This window comes from Bombina bombina, chromosome 5, assembly GCF_027579735.1.
Source record: "Bombina bombina isolate aBomBom1 chromosome 5, aBomBom1.pri, whole genome shotgun sequence".
NCBI classification, from domain to species: domain Eukaryota; kingdom Metazoa; phylum Chordata; class Amphibia; order Anura; family Bombinatoridae; genus Bombina; species Bombina bombina.
This window is the reverse complement of record NC_069503.1, coordinates 44,373,340-44,399,337: the sequence shown is the minus strand read 5'-3', so window position 1 is coordinate 44,399,337 and position 25,998 is coordinate 44,373,340. Positions and strand designations below refer to the sequence as shown.

The 25,998-nt window shown below is 42.4% G+C and overlaps 2 protein-coding genes across 2 annotated transcripts in view; one reads left to right on the top strand and one right to left on the bottom strand.

Moving 5' to 3' along the window:
- Positions 1-20,136, top strand: part of LOC128659801 (gastrula zinc finger protein XlCGF57.1-like) — a 70,204-nt gene extending 50,068 nt beyond the window's left edge. The window contains exons 2-3 of the mRNA XM_053713373.1: positions 16,945-17,060; positions 17,637-20,136. Coding sequence (XP_053569348.1) covers positions 17,042-17,060; positions 17,637-19,075 — 1,458 coding nt within the window. The 5' untranslated portion in view covers positions 16,945-17,041 and the 3' untranslated portion in view covers positions 19,076-20,136. The remainder of the gene's footprint in view (positions 1-16,944; positions 17,061-17,636) is intronic.
- LOC128661274 (uncharacterized) overlaps positions 1-25,998 on the bottom strand; it is a 322,964-nt gene that overhangs the window by 158,666 nt on the left and 138,300 nt on the right. The window contains exons 4-5 of the mRNA XM_053715548.1: positions 494-1,609; positions 273-364 (exon numbers count right to left, since the gene is read on the bottom strand). Of these exons, the coding sequence (XP_053571523.1) occupies positions 273-364; positions 494-1,609 (1,208 nt within the window). The remainder of the gene's footprint in view (positions 1-272; positions 365-493; positions 1,610-25,998) is intronic.

Sequence of the window (25,998 nt, the reverse complement as noted above, 5' to 3'; positions counted from 1 at the left end):
TCACGGATACATTTACTTTCTGAGCCAAAGACATCCTGTTGTACACTGCGTATTATGAACAGTTCACTTTCAGCAATATCCCTTGCAGAAAGAAACCTTTGGCACACGTGCCAACCTTGACAGTGAATATCTGTGGGCTTTGTGTGAAAGCAGTGTGCAATGTGGACTAACCTTGCAATGGTACGTACAAGCCTTGTCCACTTGGAGAAACGTTCAAAGCGTTGACAGCCCAAGACAAGTCTTTGTTCAGTTCTGGTGACAAGGGTTTTTACTTCAGGACGAATCTCTGGATAGTTGTCCAGTTCTAGAAGACTGAAGACATCAGCTGTGGATTCTTCTGGATGATCTAGCAGGAATTCAGGGCCTGTTAACCAAGAAGAATTTGCAAAGACACTTGCAGACACCGGCCTGGTGGCATGATCTGCAGGATTAATTTCAGATGGAACATAATGCCATTGATTGGGCTTAGATGATTTCCTGATTCTTTCTACACGGTTGCTGACATAGACATAGAAACGTTTAGTCTGGTTGTATATGTAGCCCAGAACAACTTTGCTATCTGTGTAGAACTTGACGTCGTCTATCTGAATGTCTAGCTCCCGCAGAATGAAATCTGCAATTTCTACAGCCAGCACGGTCCCACAAAGTTCAAGTCTGGGAATTGTGTGTTCAGGCTTAGGAGCTAACTTAGCTTTCCCAAACAGAAAACCTATATGGGTTTGATTAAAAGAGTCTCTTACCTTGAGGTAGGCAACAGCTGCTATGGCCTCAGTAGACGCATCTGAGAAAATGTGAAGCTCTTTTCTCTGACATGTAGCAATGGAAGCTGAAGTGTAGCAACGTGGTATACAAATTCCATCTAAGGCATGTAGAGAATGTTTCCAGGACTCCCACCTTGAAAGCTTGTCTATTGGTAGTGGAGCATCCCAATCTGTAATAGTCTCTGAGAGCTGTCTCAATAGGGCTTTTCCTTGTATGGTAATGGGGGCTACAAATCCCAGTGGATCGTATAGACTATTCACCACCGACAGAACACCACGTTTGGTAAATGGCTTATCTGCAGAGCTGACTTGAAAGCCAAAGGTGTCCTTTAACAAGTCCCACCGTATGCCCAGACTTCTCTGTACAGGTGGAATGTCCATTCCCAGATTTAAGTCTTTAAACCCTGTGGCATGGTCGCCAGGTTGAAAGGCCTTCATAACAGCAACACTATTTGAAGCAATCTTGTGTAGTCTGAGGTTAGCCTCAGAAAGCATACCTTGTGTCCTTTGGAGCAGATCTATGGCTTCTCCATCTACAGGTAAAGATTTAAGTCCATCGTCGACATAGAAGTCTCTCTCAACGAAGTGTCGAGCATCCACACCATACTCCTTTTCTCCATCAAGAGCAGTTCTTCGTAAACCGTATGTGGCAACCGCAGGTGAAGGGCTATTTCCGAAAACATGTACCTTCATGCGGTACTCAATCATTTCATTGTCCATGTTGTTGTCACGGTACCACAGAAACCTTAGGAAGTTCCTGTGGTCTTCTTGTACAACGAAGCAATGAAACATTTGTTCAATATCAGCAGTTATGGCAACTGGCTCTCTTCTGAACCTCATAAGTACACCTACAAGGTTGTTGGTTAGGTTAGGACCAGTGAGAAGAACATCGTTCAGGGATACGCCTTGATGCTTGGCACTGGAGTCGAATACTACCCTGATTTGTTTTGGCTTACGTGGATGATACACTCCGAAGAAAGGCAGGTACCAGCACTCTTGGAGTTTTTTAAGTGGTGGAGCTGGTTCGGCATGATCATTGTCAAAGATTCTTTTCATAAAGGCAATGAAATGGTCCTTCATTTCGGGCCTGTTCTTTAGTGTTCGTTGAAGTTAGTTGAATCTGGAAAACGCCTGTTCACGATTGTTTGGGAGTTTGACCCTTGCAGCACGAAAAGGCAATGGTGCAACCCAGTTGTTAGACGCGTCCTTAAAGAATTCTTTGTCCATTATTTTGATGAATTCTCTGTCTTCAACTGACAAGGCTATTTTGTTGTCATCACTTGTAGTACAAAACACTGTGGTACCGAGATTGTCGTCACAAAGTATAGGAGTAACATCGGGTATTTGGATGATGTCAGGAGGCTTATCCCTTACCTCATAATGATGAGAGCACTGTTTGAAGTGGGATGCACGTCCATTTCCTAATATGTAAGTTTTGAAGGAGTGGATCTCAGATGACGTACGCATACTATTCAAGCATACATCGCCCACTATCACCCAGCCTAGATCAAGTCTTTGTGCATAAGGGGCATCATCTGGTCCATCGCACTGCTCGCGTACTTTATGTACTCTGAGAATGTCTCTTCCTAGCAGGACCAAGATTTCTGCATTCATGTCCATTGCCGGAATCTCATCAACAAGGTGCCTTAAGTGAGGATGGTGATAGGCAGCCTCTGGTGTAGGAATCTCTTCCATTTCGCCTGGTATCTGGTCACACTCGACTAATGTTGGTAGGGGTATGCCTTCATTTCCTTTGATATGAGAGACCATGAATCCATTGGCCCTTCTGCCAAAGGCCTCTACACGACCAGAACAGGTTCTGAGAGTATACGGTGTTGCATGACCCTCTATGCCGAAGATCTCAAAGAATTTAGGCTTAACCAGGGATCTGTTGCTCTGTTCATCTATTATAGCATACATCCTAGCAACTTTCTCAGGTTGATCCTGTGGGTAAATCTTGACTAGACATACCTTGGCACAGCATTTGTAGTCTAAGCCTTCTCCACAGACTTCTGTGCACGCAGAGGAAACACTCGCTGTGACTGGAGCACGACTTTGTTGCTCCCCGCCATGAATTGAGACAGGGGTGGAGTCAGTAAGCTGCTGTGGGTTGTCTGGAAGTGGAGTAGGATGCATAGCTGTAACGTGTCTGTCGCTACTGCATTCTGTGCACTTTATAACATCTTTACAGTCTTTAGCAAAGTGACCATAAGAAGCACAACACCTATAGCATACTCCAAGTTTCTGAAGAATCTCCCTGCGCTCTTGTAAAGTCTTTGCCCTAAGCCCACAACATTTCTTAAGAGGGTGAGGCTTCCTGTGAATAGGGCACTGACGATTAGGGTCTTTATCTCTCTCGCCCAAGTCACTCTGGTTTGCAGGAGAGGATACGGGTGATGAGATGTCTGTCCTTTTAACAGATATTGCTCTATTAAAGTCTCTTTGTTTAGCTGCCGTGCTATCATACCTTGATGATGTTGGTAAGGATGATGAAGCAGGCAAGTTGGGTTCGCAGAAGCTGAAGCTGGGATCGTTTCTCATCCAGGCTTGATCGCTGATGTACCTGCAAAAGTATGAAAATGGAGGAAAGGATACGTTATAGTCTCTTTTGTATCTTGAGCCCTGTTGTGCCCATTTCTCTTGCAGGTTATATGGCAGTTTAGACACCACAGGATTGACACCATGAGCAGTGTCCAGAAAGCTTAGTCCAGGTAGACGTGGGTCTGTCTTTGCCAACTCTAGCTCCATGAGGAGGTCACTTAATTCTTGGAGCTTGCGATAGTCTTTGTTTCCTATTTTTGGGAAGTTTTGCAGTCTCTTGAACAGAGCGCTTTCTATGGCTTCAGAGCTACCATAGGCTTGCTCAAGTCTTGCCCATGCAGCAACAAGGCCTGCATCTGGGTGGTCAACATGTACTGTTCTCAGTCTTTTAACACGATCTGCAGATTCTGGCCCCAGCCACTTTATGAGCAAATCAAGTTCCTCCTTGGTTGTAAGGTCGAGATCAGCGGTAGCAGCCTTGAAGGTTGATCTCCAGGCCCTGTAGCTCTCTGGACATTCGTCAAACCTTGAGAGGCTTGTGTTAATGAGCTCACGGCGTATCATGTATCTGGCAAAGTCAGTCAAGTCTGATCTCTCACTCTTTGGTGCCAAAGTAACTTGAGGAACCCCTTGGGTATGAAAGTTCTTTGGTGAAGAAGGGTGAAGTTTACCAGGATAAAATGATGTTGCAAGAGCATTCAACTGTGGTGTAGTCTCTAAGGCTTCTGCTAGCTGTGGCTTGAGCTGCGGCTTGTCACTGGAAGTCACCTTATTGTCAGCGGGAGGTGATACGGTTTGCTGCTTAGATGCACTTGTGTTGTGGATTTGAAGAGGCTCAGGCATTTGGTGCTGAGAGGTCTCTGTGTTGAGATTGAGAACGATGGTGTTAGTAGTAGGCACAGGAGATGACTCTGTATCATTGCAAATATTATGCTTTAGCACGTATTTACTAGTGCGTTCAACTGGGTCTTCCAGATCTGCTGGGATATGGCAATCTGAATTAGTACTTTCTCCCATTGCTTGTTCAAGGACTTTCAGCCTTGCTAAGGCTGCTGCTTCTTTCTTTTCCATTTGCAAAACCTTTATTTGGGAATCCACCTCTGCTTGCTGGGCAGCCATTTGTGCTTTGCTTTGTGCTTCCTGGGCAGCCCTTTGTGCTTTGCTTTGGGCTTCAATTTCTGCTTCCCTTCTGATAAAGGAGCTTTGCACTTTTTTTGATTCCGCATCAGCACGGGCCTCTATTAGCTTGTCGCTTAATGTTGAACTTCTGGAGCGAGAGGATCTAGAAGAACGTGCAGTGAGCTTAGTTGATGTGGATCTATGAGATCTGGTCTCCTGCAGTTGAGCAATACGGAACTCTGCCTTTTCTTTAGCCATTTGCAGTAAGAGATCTCTATGTTGGTCCAGTGCATCAGTCCTAGTCAGTTCTGCTAAAGAGTCCTCTATATTAAAGTCCTGTAAGAAAGCTGTGTATTTTGCAGACAGCCGCTGGTAGCATTCGTACGCAGCAGATAGGTGATCTATAGAGTCTCTCAATTTGGCTGGTTGATCATTAAAGTGTGACAAAACTGACATGCATTGTGAAGTTCTGTCCCATAGGTCTGACAGATTGCTGGAAAACTCATCTCTGGTGAATTCATAATTTTCTCTGAGTTTATGTGTCGGTTTTATTGTACGTTTGTGTCTTACACTCTGTTCAGCAATATCTGCAGGATCTGCTCCCTGTACATCTGCGGGTTCAGAGGCATGATGTATCTGCGTAGGTTCGGCTATAAAAGAGTGCTCAGAGCCTTGTCTAGACATTTTTTCAAGTTTTGCAAAAAATGGTACTGTCTCTTTAAGAAGACAAACAGCAGCTTAGACAGGTGGGGTAACAGTTCAATGCAGAGGAACAGTTTTCAACATTCAGATGAAGTGCAGGAAACTTGTGCGACATGTGCTTTCACAAGATGGCGGATGACCCTGAGCTTGATTGCAGATTAAACACACACCTATACATAGCAGGCTGTAGGCATTCTATACATCTTTTGACTATTCTGACTCAGATAGTTGTAATAATGATCTATCCCTTGCTGAGACCTCTATGCCTGGCCTGTATAAGAAGATACAATCACTGCAGACAATCCTTGTCAGATAGCTGAACTCACCAATACCTTGTTCATCCACAAAGTTGCTTTATTCTGAATATCAGGTTACAGCAGATAATGAATACAGCAGATGAATGAATGGTTAAAGTATTATGCGGTCAAAAGATGATACTGATCGTAGCTAGCAATGTATTAACATGAGTGCTTGTTACATGAGGCTGTTAGCTGTGGCCATGACACAGGAAAACATCATAAAACTACAAGGGAGGAGCAATACACAAAAAGGAAATGCATAATAAGGTCAGGGGTAAGACATTCTAGAAATCAGGAGCATTACCAAAAAGTGTCAGTAGATGGCAGTACAGAACAAACACAGGGAAGCCTAGAAAACAATGGCATAAAAATATATAACTTCTTAACTATAACAACATGAACATAACAGAGGCTATGAAATATTCTATGCCTCATTGAGGCAGCACAAATTTAAATCATGAAAGTTTAATTGTGACTTTGCTCTTCCTTGTAATGTGTTTCTAATGACTTTTTATAACAGTGTATAAAAGAGTATAAAATGTATGGGGGAGGGGGGGCGGAGCTAGCCACTGCAGGGATAAGACGTGTTTGCTAGAAGCTCTGTCCAGAAAAATAGTTAACTTTAATTACCTAACAGATAAAACTGAAATTTCTGGTTTTATTCTTCCATTATTAACCCTACCAACTTTGAACACTCAGGACTTTACTAAAACTAAAAGTTTATGCGGGCTTTTTACTTGCAGCCCTTACACTTCATCGCCTCCTGGCCTAAGGCGCTTCTGACTGTGACAGAGGGAGGATCTGCTCTCCGGAGGGTCGGGGCTCCGCTCCGGAGGACTAGCAACTACTTCCAACAGGAGATCTAGGAAAGGGCCATAACCCTCATCAACTTGGCCGGAATATAAAGACCGGCTCCTGGGTATCCTCTGCTTCAAGATATAGCCCGCCCTGGATGACCCTGCCTTGCCTCCAGCTTTGCACTTCACCTTGCTCCAGAGGGACGGGGACCCGCTCCGGAGCACCTACCTCTTGATCGGTGTCTGTCGGATACTGAGTGACTCTTACTTACCTGCTTAGAGGGACTCCAGGACGTGCTACACGTGGGAGGGCGAGAGGCCCGAACTGAGACCTGAGGGCGCTACGGAGCCTGGCTGATGTGACCTGCCGCTGTGAGGAGGCGGCAGCATAGTAAGAGAAGTGTCGGGAAACCAGCTTCACCTCCGAGTGCAGTTTGAGGATTGCTCACCCGGTAAGGCAGCCCAGAAGGGCGCGAACGGCGGCCATTTTGGGCCTTCGCACCATCCATCCACGGGGCCTGTTAGATTCCTGAGGCCCATACGCTTTGGATACACCGCAACAGAGGAACTCCCCTCAATTGACTCTCTGTGGAGTCACTGGGCTGAAGCAGCTGGGAGGCGGGTGGCATACCGGCTCTTTGTGTGTGCCTGGGACGCACTTCAGGCCCTGTGTTACACCGGGGGCACCCTTCTCTCATCTGACCCCGGTGGCTGGACTGTGGACTTTGCTGAGGAGGATTTACCAAACAGCCGCCCCTCATAAATTGGTGAGACCGCACCTTTACACACTCCACATTCTCTGACTTAATGCTTGGGGGCCTTTATATGTAATGTTTTACTGCACAGCCTGGGGTGAAAGCATACTGGAGGTGTGTGAGTTACCAATACCCCATTATTGTTTTTGTGGCCGATACAGCCTTCTCTGCATGCGATACCCCTCTCAGGGGAAGTGACAGTAACACACACAGCAGAACTACTCTCATTAAATATCGAAGCATCTCACACAGGACCCATTAGGGCATTCATCACCTGTCAATTCTGCTCTCACATAGGGTCTGAGTGCGCTGAGCATTTGAAGCCAGAATTAAACCTGCCTTATTAACCCAGGCCAGGCTCAGGCAGTATACTCTAAGATTGCTTTTTGGCAGTGAAGTAAATAAGTGCCTTCTCAGTACAACATAAAAGCTAGGCATCAGATATATATATAACACAATTCTGCCGTGTGCCTCTAGACTCTTAAAATATTTGGGAACTACTGCCTTCTCACCATAATAGCGAGGGTTTAAACCTTACGCCCCTCGACAAGTTTATGTTCAGGCCTACATAAATATCCATCTAAACCAAGAGACACCAATTCATTTTGGCTGCTATCAACCAACTAATTCAAGATTTACAATCTCAAAATACATGCCAACATAAGCAGACCGCAGATTGAAGTCAGAACTGCTCAGTTCATCATACTCTGGGCCTAACCTTTATTATTCTGGTGCTAACTACTTATATCCCTCATGAACACTGGGAACAAAAAAGGGTCTAATAAGAACTCTACCAGCATACCCCATATGTAAGACATTAAAGCACTCTGAGGATTCTATCTCATAGGGAGTTATTCTATCAAGAGCTATATTGGATTGGTATTTACCGTATATCTAGATAGTCTGCCTCTCTGACCCTGCTGTCATTATTTGTTGGTTTCTCAGCAGATACTTTTAAACAACATATCCTCAGTGAGACTTCAATATCCATCCCGCTGTGACAACTTGTCCCACTATTGTGCAAAACTATTGCTGCTGCGCCAGCCTGTGTGCCTTTGGGCTTTTAGCTCAAAGTGGAGTGTTATTCTATTTAACTGTCTGTTTAACCACCATTTTTTCCTATAGGTCCTACCCGCAGCAGTAAATCTGCTATCTGCAATTTACAGGTTAGAAATTATACTATCTGATTTTACTTGTCTCTACATAAAAACGCTGTGTTGCCACTGTACTATTATTAGTTGATTAGATTTATAACCTCTGACTTAGGCACACTGATACAGGGGAGGCGGGGGATAGGGTCTGTTTTTTCTGGCTCCCCTATCGCACCTCACCCGCTCCGATCCAGCTTGTCTGGATTGGTCATCTCCCATACCCCTCTCCCTTCCTTTTGGCCGTATCCCACTCCCTGAGGTGCGTGGGGGAATCCTGGGACCTTCCCCCTTCCCCCCCCCTTTTTTCATCTCCTCTAGGAGGCTACTGAACTAATTTATTCTAAACAGCTTGCTTAGACAATCACTGTCATGTATTAAGTGTGAATAACTCCTATGGGTTGTACCTGGCCCCGCTCTCTCTATCTCACTAATGTATTACAGTATTGAAACACTATTCCTTTGTGATTGTAACTCTTCCGAGTCAGTTCCTATGTGTTAGCAACTTTTCTCTCAGGTCCCATAGTGGTCAAGGTGGTCAAGGTGGTCTACCATTCAAATCAACAATTACTCCCCAAAGAAACACTAGCCATGCCTCATGCATCTAAAAGAAACCCTAGAACTCCCGCTGCACTCAAGAAAACGGTGCTCGACCATTTCTCTCAACCCCCTAAAGACTCTCTCCCTTTGCGGAAGGAAATGAGTGACCCAGAATCCCAAGATGAGGACTCCCAGTCAAGCTCCCACTCTGGAGCCCACTTAAATCACTACATTACAGAGAGCACACTACAAAAGATGCTAGCAGCCCAAACCAAATCCATCACAGCTGAAATTCAGAGGAGCTCAGCTGAACTCAGGAAGGATATCGGAGAGATGGGTGACAGGATCGACACCTTAGAGAGACAACATGATGACCTAGCCACAGACAATTCCAACATCCTTGCATATGCTGAGAACCTTGCAGAACAAATCTCCCAACTCGAGTTAAAGCTGGCAGATGTAGAAGATAGGGCCAGAAGAAATAATATACGATTCAGAGGTATACCCGAGTCAGTCTTGCCGGGGAACTTACATGAGTTTCTCACAAACCTCTTCACTGCTTTGCTTGGCCCCCTAGAGGGGGATAGTCACAACATGGAGCGAGCTCACAGGGCCCTGAGGCCGAGATCAATGTCTTCTGACAAACCGAGAGATGTGGTGGTCTGCTTTCATAACTTCAAATTCAAAGATCGATTGATGCAGGCATCTTATGGCAAACCCAGCCTACCCGATGATTTCAAAGATATTCAACTCCTGCCTGATCTCTCATCGCATACGCTACAACAGCGCAAATTGTATGCTCCTATCACTACACAACTTAGGAAGGCCAACATCAAATATAGATGGGGATTCCCCACTAAATTAATAGTGACAAAGGACAATCAATCTCATGTTGTCTCCTCTCCTTCGTTAGGCAGTGCACTTCTAGCTAACTGGGGACTACAACCTGCTGCTGAACCTCAGACAGCTACCCAATCCAAGCTTCGTGTCTCAGCCCCAATTTGGTCTGTTAAAGAGCAGAGACCCAAACGTCAAAAACCTAATCCACCTGACCACATCCCGAGGCCTCAAGCCTCACCTACCTGATACCCCACTAGACTCATGCTCATATGCTAATCAGTTTTTGCTAACACTTATTATCTATATACAAATGTTTGTGTTAACTTGTTCAGAACAATGCAGGTTGGCTGGCCTCTGGTTAGACCGCCAGATTTGAAATTGACCAGCGCCCACATGGAAAATTTCCATGCATGTTGAGGCGGTCCGGGCAGACGACTAGCCTCCCTGCATTCTCTTGGAGAGCGGGGCTATATGTTCAATAGCCCATTTTGTTAATTTGGTTTAGCTCCCCCCCCAGACTTTGGAACCCACGCTTGGGTCCCACTTAGGTGGACTATTTCCACCAGTCCCCTTTCTCTTACTTTCCCTTTCATACTCCTTATTTCCTTTACCGATTTCCCCATCTACCCTATCCTTACGAGCTTTAGAGTGCACAAATGGCACCCCTCAGGTTTCTAACACTGAATGTCAGGGGTCTAAACACTGTTGGTAAACGCAGTTTACTGGTTAGAACACTAAAATTTCATAAGGCGGATGTCGCCTTTCTTCAGGAAACGCACCTTTTAGGAGATGTCTCCCCTGGCCCGTCATTTCGGGATTATCCCGTAGTAAAAACAGCCTCTTACTCTAAGAAAGCCAGAGGTGTCGCTATCCTCATTAACAAAGGAGTGGCCTTCGAACCGATTTATGAATTCAGAGATCCACAAGCAAGATTCCTTATCCTGATATGCAACCTAGACCATGTCACTTACACCTTAGTATCTGTATATTTACCTAATACCCTCCAGCCCAGATATCTGAAGAAAATCTTGCATAAAGTTGACCTAGTGAGACAGGGCAGAGTGATAGTGGCGGGTGACCTGAACATGGTGTGGGATGGTGGCCTTGACAGACAAACAAAACCATCTAAAAAAAGGCCCTCTTGCCCAGAGACTGTTAGTCGCAGATTCCGAGAGCTCATGTCACAATTTAATTTCTTTGATGTTTGGAGATCTCTACATCCTCGGGACAGAGATTATACTCACTATTCTATACCCCACTCCACACACTCTAGATTAGACTACATGTTTTGTCACCCAGACTCCTTAGACATTATTTCTCACACAATGATCTGTGCGTGCCCATGGTCAGATCATGACATGGTTTTAATGGACATAGAGTCACAGAACACCTTTAGGTCCAGACCCAACTGGAGACTACCCCACACCCTTCTCTCCGACATCCCCTTTAGAGAGGAGCTTAGGAAAGAGATAAACTTCACTCTGCGAACTAACGACACGCCCGGAATCCGGGAAGATACTCTGTGGGGAGCCTTTAAGGCCACCACTAGAGGCTTCTTTATTCAAAAACAAGCCCATTTGAGGAAACAGGCAGGCCTTTCTATGTCTCAAGCCCATCATAAACTCCGGGATCTTGAATCCCAGAGACATACAGCAGATAACATACAAATCATGGAGGAGATCAGAAATGTAAGGAGACATATATGCAAGCTAGAATACACCAAAACCCAAAATAATTTGCTCAAACTGAAACAGCTTTTCTACACTAAAGGTAATAAAGCTGACACAATCTTAGCGAATAAATTAAGACACCGCACTAGCAACTCTCGCATTCATGAAATCAAACAAGGCGCTCAATCTTACAAACTTCCGTCACAGATAGGCCAGCAGTTTAACAAGTATTACTCAACACTATATAACATCCAAAAGGATACCTCACTCCACCCAGCCCCACCAGAGGCTATAGGCCCTTTCCTACGCTCCCTTGGATTACCCACACTAGATGAAGCTTCCACTGATAGCTTAGATGGCCCGGTCACGTCCCAAGAGATTAAATTCGTTATTAAAAATCTGAAGCCCCTGAAAGCCCCTGGACCAGACGGCTTTACCGCAATATTCTATAAAACATACCTCCGGGAGATTGTCCCCATCCTGACCAGGTTCTTCAACCTGGCTAGAGACGAAGGACAATTTAAAAAAGAGTTCCTAGAGGCCTCCATCACCACAATTCTCAAACCCAACAAAGACCCAACACTCTGCACTAGCTATAGGCCCATATCTCTGATTAATACCGATGTTAAAATATATGCAAAAATCTTCGCGAATAGACTCGCAAGACTCCTCCCCTCACTCATTAACCCTGACCAGGTTGGCTTCATCCCTGGAAGAGAAGGTCCCGACAATACGAGAAGGATCCTTAATATCCTTCTGGAAGCCAAAAGACTCAACAAACCAATTGCAGTGCTTTCTCTCGATGCTGAGAAAGCATTTGACCGGGTCAGATGGGACTTCCTATGGGAAGTTCTAAAGATCTTTCGCTTCCCGACCTCCATCATTCAAGCAATACAAGCTTTGTACTCGGCCCCTACGGCCTCAGTTAAGGGCCTAGGATTCCATTCCTCCCCCTTTCCTATTTCAAATGGCACCCGGCAAGGTTGCCCTTTATCGCCCATCCTATTTGCGCTGGTCATTGAACCGCTCGCTGCTGCCATTAGAGCTGACAAAGAGATATCTGGAGTTATCTTACACGGAACGGTCCACAAAGTGGCTCTGTTCGCAGATGACACCACCATACTCTCCGCAAACCCCCTCAGTGAGATTCCTAAACTTTTATCTACACTAGATGCATTCAGTAACCTATCCTTTTATAGGCTAAATCAATCTAAAACCGTACTTTACACTCAAGGTTTCCCGGAATCTGTCACTAATTCGCTAAGAGACACATACAAATTTGTTATCAACAATACGTATGTCTCCCACTTAGGAGTTAAACTCTCCAACTCCATCCCCAACCTCATCTTAAATAATTATAAGCCCCTTTTAACCGAATTGCACACTCTGTCCAATAAATGGAATTTCCGCTCCATATCTTGGCTAGGTCGGATAACAGCCCTTAAAATGAGCTTTCTCCCAAAATTAACATACATCATGCGCTGCCTCCCTATTAGAGTACCCAGAGCCCTGCTCACTCAGTTTCAGGGCGCATGTACCAAGTATATATGGCAAAACAAACCTCCGCGGGTAGCTCACAGACTCCTGCAATACCCCAGAATGCATGGAGGAGTGGCCTCCCCGTCCATACTTAGATACTATGAGGCCGCCATGCTCACGCACATTTCCCAATGGGGTATAAAGGATTCTGATAGCAAATGGAGGTCAATCGAACAGGCCTCCCTACCCTTCGATCTTACCCTGAGGGACCTGATCTGGACCCCTCCACACTGCCGAAAAACCTTAGGCATTGAGAATCAGGTGGTCCGAGAATGCCTAGCCTCCTGGGAACTCCTGAGACATTATTCCCAGGTGGCCCCCCACCCATCCCCTATCACTTCATTAACTGGCCTGCTATCTGGCCTCCCAGACTCCCATTCCTCAACGTGGCTGAGACTTGGTATTGCGAAGGTGGCTGACCTATGGTCCTCATCTTCCCAAGATTCGTTTATATCCTTTTCCCACATTAGCGGTTCAGCACCCCCCCCGCGCTATATGCGCTTCGAATATACAAGAGTCCTCAGCTTTCTGACTAGCTGGGGCTTTAAATCATCTCTCTCTAGACCACTAACCATCTGGGAAGCCAGATGGCAACAGGGATTGAGACTGGGTAAGCCGCTATCTTTCCACTATTCCATTATGGAAGGCGCATCTCCTACAGACAAAGCTACCCATGTCACTAAATGGGAACGAAAACTCGAGTTCTGTGCCCCCACCAAAGAGTGGCACCGTACATTACTCCTCACAAACAAAACTCTCCACTGTGTCACTATGCATGAGAACTATATCAAACTCCTCACACAATGGTACTTTGTGCCTGCTAGGCTAGCCACAATTTTCCCTGGTTCATCTCCTGTCTGTTGGAGAGATTGCGGTAGAGTAGGAGACATGACACATATTTGGTGGACTTGCTCCAAATTGAGGCCCACTTGGAATAAGTGTTTCTCAACTCTCAGGACTATGGGCATCTCCCTTCCCAATACACCAGAAGTCGCCTTACTACACATAGGTACCTGCAAGCTCCCTAGACACTATGCTTCCCTGAGCATATATTTATTTTCAGCTATCAAACTTAATATAGCTAAAGCTTGGAAAAGAACTAGCCCCCCATCCTGGTCTGACATCACCCAAACCATGGCCTACATTTACGCCATGGAAAAACCTATCTATTATTCCAGGGGTCAAGTTGACCTCTTCGAACTGATTTGGGCAGAATGGAAAGATAGATTTGACACGACTTGGCTCCCTAGCTTTAAGACTTAGCTTATTAAACCCTCACTCAATAATGTCGGTACATCATCCCACACCTATCTAGGTCTATTTGGTGATCATGACAGGTCTGTTCCCATGGCCTTAGACCCTATCCTTCCCCCTCTCCCTCCCCTCTCTCATGGATGAATCCCCCCCCCCCCCTCTCCTCTTTTAAGGATGATCCCCCCCCCCCCTTTTTTTCTTTCTCTCTCTTCTTCTTTCCTTTTCCCATTCTCCCTTTCTTCAGTTACTTCTGACATAAGTGAACAATTTTGTCATACCCTTACCTCAGGTACTGAGGTTACAGATGTTTAGCTAATCTATTAATGTATACACTGTGTTTTTCTTATGTATCCATTTCTTTTGTCATTATTACTGAAATAGTGCGCTTTGGTCGTACTAATGTTGTACTTCTTTATCTCATATGAAAAATCTAATAAAAATTACTTTAAAAAAAAAAAAATGTATGGGGGATTTCACCTTTAGGTTTATTTTTATATAAAATAGCTGTTTCAGATTTATTTCCATTATCAAATTTTACACAGTGTTTATAAAATACAGGTTATGTGGCGCCAGCTGCTACTTAGCATGTGCACGAGTTTATATTATATACAGATATGAGTCTGTTATTGGCTGATTGCTGTCACATGACACAGGTGCAGAACAAATTTTACACAATGTTTATAAAATACAGGTTATGTGGCACCAGCTGCTACTTAGCATGTGCACGAGTTTATATTATATACAGATATGAGTCTGTTATTGGCTGATCGCTGTCACATGACACAGGTGCAGAACAAAATGTCAGAAATAAATCTACTGCTCTTTAGAAATTCATAGTACATTTTATTACGTTGTATTTAGGGATGCACCGAAATTTTTGGCTATTTTTTTTTGGGGGGGGGGGGTTCTGTTATTTTTTGTAAAATTTTGTGTACCATGTTTCAAATTTGATGCTAGTCTAGAGCTGCTTTTTAAGTTCATTACTTGACTTTTTGAATATAATGAGTTTTCTAAGACTATTTTTTTTTGTGATAATTGATAAAAAAAAACTGTTAAATCTGATTCTGGTAAAATTATTGTGTAGCATATTATTGTTTTAAGATATTTTTGTCCAATTTTAGTGTGTTACTTTCAATAAAAGTGTGGGCTTTTCATTAAATAGTCTGATTATGTAAAAAAAAAAAAAAAATTTTAAAATAATTTGAAAAAAGAAATCCCAGATTTTCGGGTTCAGTTTCAGTCCAGAATTTCCATTTTGGTGCATCACTAATTGTATTGTTAGTTTGCATCTGTTGATTTTGTTATTATATACTTATTAAACATTTTAAATGGGCTGAGCTTGATGAGAGATCATATCTCATTATGTTATCAATCTATGTAAACACAAAGGCTTCCTTTACTTATCTCTGTCCTAGAAAACAATTAAAAGTTAACATTTTAGAGCCTGTCTCTCCAAATCCCCCCCCCTTGCAGTGTGATTTAAGACAACTCACCACTGACCAAGAGAATTTAAAGGACTGGGGTGGAGCACATGAAAAATATAAAATGTAGAGTCTTTTAAGCATTGTACAAATTGGTCACAAGGAGGGGTACCTATCCGGTACAGAAAGACTACAGATACAGTGTGTAGCTTTATGCAGTCTGTAACAACGGACTATCACACGCATAGTATCTGTGTATGTACCTGTTATTCTTAGTGATCTGCAAGAACTTTAGATTTTGTTATTAATAAATTGTTCATTTGCTTTAAAGGGACACTGAAACCATTTTTTTCTTTTGTGATTCAGCTAGAACACGAAATTTTAAGCAACTTTCTAATTTACTCCTATTATCAATTTTTCTTTGTTCTCTTGCTATCTTTATTTGTAAAAGAAGGCATCTAAGCTTTTTTTTTGTTCAGCACTCTGGACAGCAATTTTTTATTGGTGGATGAATTTATCCACCAATCAGCAAGAACAACCCTGGTTGTTCACCAAAAATGGGCCGGCATCTAAACTTACATTCTTGCATTTCAAATAAAGATATTAAAAGAATGAAGAAAATTTGATAATAAGTTGCTTAAAATTTCATGCTCTATCTAAATCACAAAAGAAAAAAATGGGGTTCAGTGTCCCTTTAAGCATTTGTCTGTGTCTGTATCCAGTCTGCCTGGGGTCTGCACAATAAACCTGATTATCTTGAGCTGTTGAAGCTCTAACTAATGTGAGTATTCTGGGTCTGCCTTCCATCTGGGGAGTGAAGATTACACAGTATTATGCTATGATGTGTTTCTTTCTCTTCCTTCTGAGGAACATCGTACGGACTATTTGTATTTGTGGTACTGTCTCCATTAAAGACTCTTTTCACGTTGGATATATTACTACATATTGGTCGGTACTACATATTGGTCTGTATTATTATCACTATTTGTATTTGTGGTATTGTCTCCATTAAAGACTCTTTTCACATTGGATATATTACTACATATTGGTCGGTACTACATATTGGTCGGTATTATTATCACTATTTGTGTGTGGGTTTTGTTACACGTTTTATTTTTAGTAAATACAAAATGTCTGACAGTGAGGATCTGTAGAAAGTACAATATCAATACTGTAGTATTAGATTTAAATTACATATAAACAACTCTTATTTAACATTTGTGTAAGTGCTGCTCTTTGATATAAATAATGGAAAAAATGATTATAATATATTTGTAAGGTTGTGGTTTGTCCCACTCATAAATAGATTGTCTACTCCTGGGCTTATACTGTACTTGTAAAGTTCTGGAAAGATAAATATTTAAGGTGCAACTGTAACACCCACAGAGCTAACTGTACTAAATGCTTGTGCTGAATCAATAGCACATATGTAATAACCTAAACAGCTGATCTGTATCACATGAATTGTTATGTGTGCCTTTAATTATACCATACGTACAGTTAATCAGAACCATTATTTATTATTATCTGTCTAAAACATTTAATATTCTTTTTACAGACACAGCCAGAGCACTGAGAGATATCAGGTATTGATGTAACTGGAGTGAATAAGGGAACCTTCTTCCTGAGCACAGACATTGGAGCCTGTTATCAGCATGAACTCATATGTGTTAGGTGAGTAAAATAGATATTATGCTGACTTTAATTACTGGGAAATAGAATAAATCACTCATTAAACAAATATAAACTATTATATTTATATCTGCACCTTTTAAGAACATTTGTGTCAACACCGACTCTCAGATCACCTGCAACTCTACCTTCCGCTGCCCTGACCCAACTCATGGAACACCCATAACTACACTTACACCTACCTTGTTCCCATATGTGGAACACCCAGAACTCCACCAGTAAGTGTTCCCCACTCCAGAACCGCCACTGATTTGTGTGCCAGAATACAGATATATATTTTTTTTCCCTGTCTGAGAACATTATCCACCTGCACCTTATTTAACAGGGCTCTATAAATTGTTTTAATCAGTAATCAGTGGTTTAGTTTATTATAATGTATAAATATTTACATTATATGTCTTTCTTTGTTTAAATTTGTGATTTACAGGTTAATCAATTTAAAAATAAACACAAAACAGAAGTCATTTTATGGAATGTAAATAAATAATATGATTGGTGTAAAACGATGGATTCCATTTTAAAGAATAAACTTTCTTTATTCCTTTTCTTTTTATGTAGACAATCACTTGAATAGTTCATACCCATCCTTCACTACAGAAAGCATCAGAATGATACCACAGACTCCAAAAGTCTTAGACACCAATGACTATTCACAAACATTGGGGATATCAAAACAGATATTTAAAGGAGATGGAAAATTGGCAGGAACCGGGCAGCAATCATTATGTACAGAGAGTAATTTAGTCATCAAACAAGAGGACAACATTTATGACTTATCTAGTGAAATGATTATCCCAGAGTATAAACCACACAAATTTACTGAGTTTTCAAAACATTTAAAAGAAGGGGAAAGTCTTAAGTCTAGCCAAATGATTCATAGAAATAAGAAACCTTTCAAATGTACAGAATGTGAGAAAAGATTCACATGCAATTTGCATCTCCTTGAACACCACACAGTTCACACAGTTGTGAAACCTCACATGTGTACAGAATGTGGGAGATGTTTCACATCTAAAGGAAGCCTTAAGTGTCACAAAAAGACCCACACAGGGGAGAAACCTTTCACATGTAATGAGTGTGGGAGATGTTTTACATCCAAGGGAAGTCTCATATCTCATGAAAAAACCCACACAGGGGAGAAACCTTTCACGTGTACAGAGTGTGGAAGAGGATTTGCACAACTAAATAGTCTGAAAACTCATGAAAGGATTCATACAGGAAAAAAGCCTTTCACATGTACAGAGTGTGGAAAATGTTTTACACAAATGAGTAATCTGAAAAGTCATGAAAGGATTCACACAGGAGAAAAACCTTTTACATGTACAGAGTGTGGAAAAAGTTTTACACTTAAGAGTAATCTGAAAACTCATGAAATGATTCATACAGGAGAAAAGCCTTTCACGTGTACAGAGTGTGGAAAAGGTTTTACACAAATACATTATCTAAAAACTCATGAAAGGATTCACACAGGAGAAAAGCCTTTTACATGTACAAAGTGTGGAAAAAGTTTTACACATAAGAGTTATCTGAAAACTCATGTAAGATTTCACACAGGGGAAAAGCCTTTCACATGTACAGAGTGTGGACAAGGTTTTACACAAATAAATGATCTAAAAACTCATGAAAGGATTCACACAGGAGAAAAGCCTTTCACATGTACAGAGTGTGGGAAATGTTTTACACAAATAAATAGTCTGAAAACTCATGAAAGGAGTCACACAGGAGAAAAGCCTTTCACATGTACAGAGTGTGGAAAAGGTTTTAAACAAATACATTATCTAAAAACTCATGAAAGGATTCACACAGAGGAAAAACCTTTCACATGCACAGAGTGTGGAAAATGTTTTACACAAAAGAGTAATCTGAGAGATCATGAAAGGAGTCACACAGGGGAAAAGCCTTTCACATGTACAGAGTGTGGGAAATGTTTTACACAAAAGCGTAATCTGAGAGAACATGAAAGGAGTCACAAGGGAAGAAACCTTTCACATGTTTAGAAAGTGGAAAATAAGGTTTTTATATACACAGTGTACAAACCTTTTTACAATTATCTTAAAGAGGACAAACTCTCTAAATAGAAGCATCAAAAAGGATCCTATTGTAAATAATACTTCTAAATCCCAGTTATAAAAGCCCCAGATTGGAAGTGCTCTCCTGCTGTCCTTTGTTCCTCTATATATGTGCACCTCAGTTTCTCTCATATCAATGGGATAGAATCCAAACACCACACAGGAATATACAGATCTGTCCTCATTTTGACCAGTTTACACAACCATTCACCACCAAAGCACCCCCAGTGTTGTTTATTAATATGCCAGTGTTAGGAGTTGTACGTTTGATTTACATAGGGGAGGAAATAATTACATTTACAGAATAAAAGAGTCTTTATATGAATAGAGTGTTAGAGAATTCTATAAACAAGAACATCAGTCTCAAATGATTGACATCTGGGAGATATATTTAATGTGCACATAATGTGGATAAACCTTTTCTTATAGCAATAGATGCTTAGCATTGTACATGTTATATACCAGAGGAATTACTGAGGGGGAACTGATTTTATTTCATGAGACACAATATTAGTAACCGGTACATACGTGATCATAATCAGTTTAATTTAAATGGCTACTATAACCTACATGTATACTGGGTATGTAATATGTGTGTCATGTGATCATAATCAGTTTAATTTAAATGGCTACTATAACCTACATGTATACTGGGTATGTAATATGTGTGTCATGTTATCATAATCAGTTTAATTTAAATGGCTACTATAACCTACATGTATACTGGGTATGTAATATGTGTGTCATGTTCTGTAACTTGATATTATGTCTGTTAGATGTTTTCATGTTAGTTAGAAGCCACAAGAACTGATAATAGCACATACTGTATATATAAAGGGAACATTATATGTCTGATAAATCCCTTTGTATCAAGAGCACAAGTGTTAGGTATATTTATACCATTGTGTGCATATATCATGTAATGTTGCTTTTTACTATATAATGATATACAATGTTTTTTCATGCAAATAAAAAGTGATTGTAATCCAGACCAGTATTTTGTGTTTTTTGTATAATTAAAAACACAATTTCTCCAACATTGGTGTGTCCGGTCCACGGCGTCATCCTTACTTGTGGGAATATCTCTTCCCCAACAGGAAATGGCAAAGAGTCCCAGCAAAGCTGGCCATATAGTCCCTCCTAGGCTCCGCCCAACCCAGTCATTCTCTTTGCCGTTGCACAGGCAACATCTCCACGGAGATGGTTAATAGTATGTGGTGTTTAGTTGTAGTTTTTTATTCTACTATCAAGAGTTTGTTATTTTAAAATAGTGCTGGTATGTACTATTTACTCTGAAACAGAAAAAGATGAAGAGTTCTGTTTGTGAGAGGAGTATGATTTTAGCAGACAGTAACTAAAATCGTTTGCTGTTTCCACATAGGACTGTTGAGATGAAGTAACTTCAGTTGGGGGAAACAGTTAGCAGACTTTTCTGCTTAAGGTATGACTAGCCATATTTCTAACAAGACTGTGTAATGCTTGAAGGCTGTCATTTCCCCTCATGGGGACCGGTAAGCCATTTTCTTAGTCTCAAACAGAATAAAGGGCTTAATATGGGCTATAAAACTGGTAGACACTTTTATGGGCAAAATCGATTGCTTTATTTGGGCATTTTATACATGTTTATGCTGGTAATTCACACTTATAAACTTGGGGAACGTTTTTTAACGTCAGGCACTGTGTTAGACACCTTTTCCAGTCAGGAAGGGCCTTCCCAGTTGTAGGCTGAGCCTCATTTTCGCGCCATTACTGCGCAGTTACTTTTGAGAGCAAGACATGCAGATGCATGTGTGAGGATCTGAAAGTAGTTGGAAAAGTTCCTAGAAGGCTTCATTTGGTATCGTATTCCCCCCTGGGTTTGGTAAAGTCGCAGCAAAGGCTGTAGCTGGGACTGTAGAGGGGTTAAAACTGTAACCGGTTTCGTTATTTTAAGGGTTAAAGCTCTGAAAATTGGTGTGCAATACTTTGAATGCTTTAAGACACTGTGGTGAAATTTTGGTAAATTTTGAACAATTCCTTCATACTTTTTCACATATTCAGTAATAAAGTGTGCTCTGTTTAAAATTTAAAGAGACAGTAACGGTTTTGTTTTAAAACGGTTGTTGTGCTTTATTGACAAGTTTAAGCCTGTTTAACATGTACCTTCAGATAAGCTATGTTCTATATGTATGAAAGTCAATGTGTCTCCCCCTTCAAAATTGTGTGATAATTGTGCCATAGCGTCCAAACAAAGTAAGGACAGTACTGCCACAGATAATGAAGTTGCCCAAGATGATTCATCAGATGAAGGGAGTAGACATGGTTCTACATCATCTCCTTCTGTGTCTATACCAGTTTTGCCCACGCAGGAGGCCCCTAGTACTTCTAGCGCGCCAATGCTTATTACTATGCAACAATTGACGGCAGTAATGGATAACTCCATAGCAAATATTTTATCCAAAATGCCTGCATATCAGAGAAAGCGCGATTGCTCTGTTTTAAACACTGAAGAGCAGGAGGGCGCTGATGATAATTGCTCTGTCATACCCTCACACCAATCTGAAGGGGCCATGAGGGAGGTTTTGTCAGATGGGGAAATTTCAGATTCAGGAAAAATTTCTCAACAGGCTGAACCTGATGTTGTGACATTTAAGTTTACATTAGAGCATCTCTGCGCACTGCTTAAGGAGGTGTTATCTACTCTGGATGATTGTGACAACCTGGTCATTCCAGAAAAATTATGCAAGATGGACAAGTTCCTAGAGGTTCCGGTGCACCCCAACGTTTTTCCTATACCCAAGTGGGTGGTGGACATTGTGAATAAGGAGTGGGAGAAGCCCGGCATACCTTTTGTCCCCCCCTCCTATATTTAAGAAATTATTTCCTATGGTCGACCCCAGAAAGGACTTATGGCAGACAGTCCCTAAGGTCGAGGGGGCAGTTTCTACTCTAAACAAGCGCACTACTATTCCTATTGAGGATAATTGTGCTTTCAAAGATCCTATGGATAAAAAATTGGAGGGTTTGCTTAAAAATATTTTTGTACAGCAAGGTTACCTTCTGCAACCCATTTCGTGCATTGTTCCTGTCACTACAGCAGCGTGGTTCTGGTTCGAGGAACTAGAAAAGTCGCTCAGTAGAGAGACTCCATATGAGGAGGTTATGGACAGAGTTCACGCACTTAAGTTGGCTAATTCTTTTATTTTAGATGCCGCTTTGCAATTAGCTAGATTAGCTGCGAAAAATTCAGGGTTTGCAATAGTGGCGCGCAGAGCGCTTTGGCTAAAGTCTTGGTCAGCGGATGTATCATCCAAGACAAAATTGCTTAATATCCCCTTCAAGGGTAAAACTCTCTTTGGGCCAGAATTGAAAGAGATTATCTCAGACATCACTGGGGGAAAGGGCCACGCCTTCCCACAAGATAGGCCTTTCAAAGCCAAGAATAAGTCTAATTTTCGTTCCTTTCGTAATTTCAGGAACGGACCGGCCTCTAATTCTGCATCCTCTAAGCAAGAGGGTAATGCTTCACAGACCAAACCAGCCTGGAAACCGATGCAAGGCTGGAACAGGGGTAAGCAGACCAAGAAGCCTGCTGCTGCTAACAAAACAGCATGAAGGAGTAGCCCCCGATCCGGGACCGGATCTAGTGGGGGGCAGACTCTCTCTCTTTGCTCAGGCTTGGGCAAGAGATGTTCAGGATCCCTGGACGCTAGAAATAGTTTCTCAGGGTTATCTTCTGGAATTCAAGGAACTACCCCCAAGGGGAAGGTTTCACATGTCTCACTTATCCTCAAACCAAATAAAGAGACAGGCATTCTTACATTGTGTAGAAGACCTGTTAAAGATGGGAGTGATACACCCAGTTCCAATGGCGGAACAAGGAATGGGATTTTACTCAAATCTGTTCGTAGTTCCCAAAAAAGAGGGAACCTTCAGACCAATTCTGGATTTAAAAATCCTAAACAAATTTCTCAGAGTACCATCGTTCAAAATGGAAACCATTCGAACGATTCTACCTACAATCCAGGAAGGTCAATTTATGACTACCGTGGATCTAAAGGATGCGTACCTACATATTCCTATCCACAAAGAACATCATCAGTTCCTAAGGTTCGCCTTTCTGGACAAACATTACCAGTTTGTGGCCCTCCCATTCGGGTTAGCCACTGCTCCAAGGATTTTCACAAAGGTACTCGGGTCCCTTCTAGCGGTTCTAAGACCGAGGGGCATTGCAGTAGTACCATACTTGGACGACATTCTAATACAAGCGTCGTCCCTTTCAAAGGCAAAGGCTCATACAGACATCGTTCTGGCCTTTCTCAGATCTCACGGATGGAAGGTGAACATAGAAAAAAGTTCTCTGTCTCCGTCGACAAGAGTTCCCTTCTTGGGAACAATAATAGATTCTTTAGAAATGAGGATTTTTCTGACAGATGTCAGAAAGTCAAAACTTCTAGGCGCTTGTCAAGTTCTTCATTCTGTTCCACGTCCTTCCATAGCTCAGTGCATGGAAGTAATAGGGTTGATGGTTGCAGCAATGGACATAGTTCCTTTTGCGCGAATTCATCTAAGACCATTACAACTGTGCATGCTGAAACAGTGGAATGGGGACTATACAGACTTGTCTCCAGTGATTCAAGTAGATCAGAAGACCAGAGATTCACTACGTTGGTGGCTAACCCTGGACCACCTATCCCAGGGAATGAGCTTCCGCAGACCAGAGTTGGTCATCGTCACGACCGACGCCAGTCTAGTGGGCTGGGGCGCGGTCTGGGAATCCCTGAAAGCTCAGGGACTATGGTCTCGGGAAGAGTCTCTTCTCCCGATAAACATTCTGGAACTAAGAGCGATATTCAATGCTCTAAGGGCTTGGCCTCAGCTAGCAAAGGCCAGATTCATAAGATTCCAATCAGACTACATGACGACTGTTGCTTATATCAATCATCAGGGGGGAACAAGGAGTTCCCTGGCGATGAAAGAAGTGGCCAAAATAATACAATGGGTGGAGGATCACTCCTGCCACCTATCTGCAATCCACATCCCAGGTGTGGAAAACTGGGAAGCGGATTACTTGAGTCGTCAGACATTCCATCCGGGGGAGTGGGAACTCCACCCGGAGATCTTTGCCCAGTTGACGCAATTATGGGGCATTCCAGATATGGATCTGATGGCGTCTCGTCAGAACTTCAAGGTTCCTCGCTACGGGTCCAGATCCAGGGATCCCAAGGCGACTCTAGTGGATGCACTAGTAGCGCCTTGGACCTTCAACCTAGCTTATGTGTTTCCACCGTTTCCTCTCATTCCCAGGCTGGTAGCCAGGATCAAGCAGGAGAGGGCCTCGGTGATCTTGATAGCTCCTGCGTGGCCACGCAGGACTTGGTATGCAGACCTGGTGAATATGTCATCGGCTCCACCATGGAGGCTACCTTTGAGACAGGACCTTCTTGTACAGGGTCCATTCGAACATCCAAATCTGGTCTCCCTCCAGCTGACGGCTTGGAGATTGAACGCTTGATTCTATCAAAGCTTGGGTTTTCAGATTCTGTGATAGATACTCTGGTTCAAGCCAGAAAACCGGTAACTAGAAAAATTTACCATAAAATATGGAAAATATATATCTGCTGGTGTGAATCCAAGGGATTCCCATGGAATACGATAAAAATTCCTAAGATCCTTTCCTTTCTACAAGAATGTTTGGATAAAGGATTATCTGCGAGTTCTCTAAAGGGACAGATTTCTGCTTTATCTGTCTTACTACACAAACGACTGGCAGCTGTGCCAGATGTTCAAGCATTTGTTCAGGCTCTGGTTAGGATCAAGCCTGTTTACAGACCTTTGACTCCTCCCTGGAGTTTAAATCTAGTTCTTTCAGTTCTTCAAGGGGTTCCGTTTGAACCTTTACATTCCATAGATATTAAGTTGTTATCTTGGAAAGTTTTGTTTTTGGTTGCTATTTCTTCTGCTAGAAGAGTTTCTGAGTTATCTGCTCTGCAGTGTACTCCGCCCTATCTGGTGTTCCATTCAGATAAGGTTGTTTTGCGTACTAAGCCTGGTTTTCTTCCAAAGGTTGTTTCCAACAAAAATATTAACCAGGAGATAGTTGTACCTTCTTTGTGTCCGAATCCAGTTTCAAAGAAGGAACGTTTGCTACACAATTTAGATGTAGTCCGTGCTCTAAAATTCTACTTAGAAGCTTCAAAAGACTTCAGACAAACATCTTATCTGTTTGTCGTCTATTCTGGTAAAAGGAGAGGTCAAAAAGCAACTTCTACCTCTCTTTCCTTTTGGCTTAAAAGCATCATCCGATTGGCTTATGAGACTGCCGGACGGCAGCCTCCTGAAAGAATAACAGCTCACTCCACTAGGGCTGTGGCTTCCACATGGGCCTTCAAGAACGAGGCTTCTGTTGATCAGATATGTAAGGCAGCGACTTGGTCTTCACTGCACACTTTTGCCAAATTTTACAAATTTGATACTTTTGCTTCTTCGGAGGCTATTTTTGGGAGAAAGGTTTTGCAAGCCGTGGTGCCTTCCGTTTAGGTAACCTGATTTGCTCCCTCCCTTCATCCGTGTCCTAAAGCTTTGGTATTGGTTCCCACAAGTAAGGATGACGCCGTGGACCGGACACACCAATGTTGGAGAAAACAGAATTTATGCTTACCTGATAAATTACTTTCTCCAACGGTGTGTCCGGTCCACGGCCCGCCCTGGTTTTTTAATCAGGTTTGATGAATTATTTTCTCTAACTACAGTCACCACGGCACCCTATGGTTTCTCCTATTTTTTCCTCCTGTCCATCGGTCAAATGACTGGGGTGGGCGGAGCCTAGGAGGGACTATATGGCCAGCTTTGCTGGGACTCTTTGCCATTTC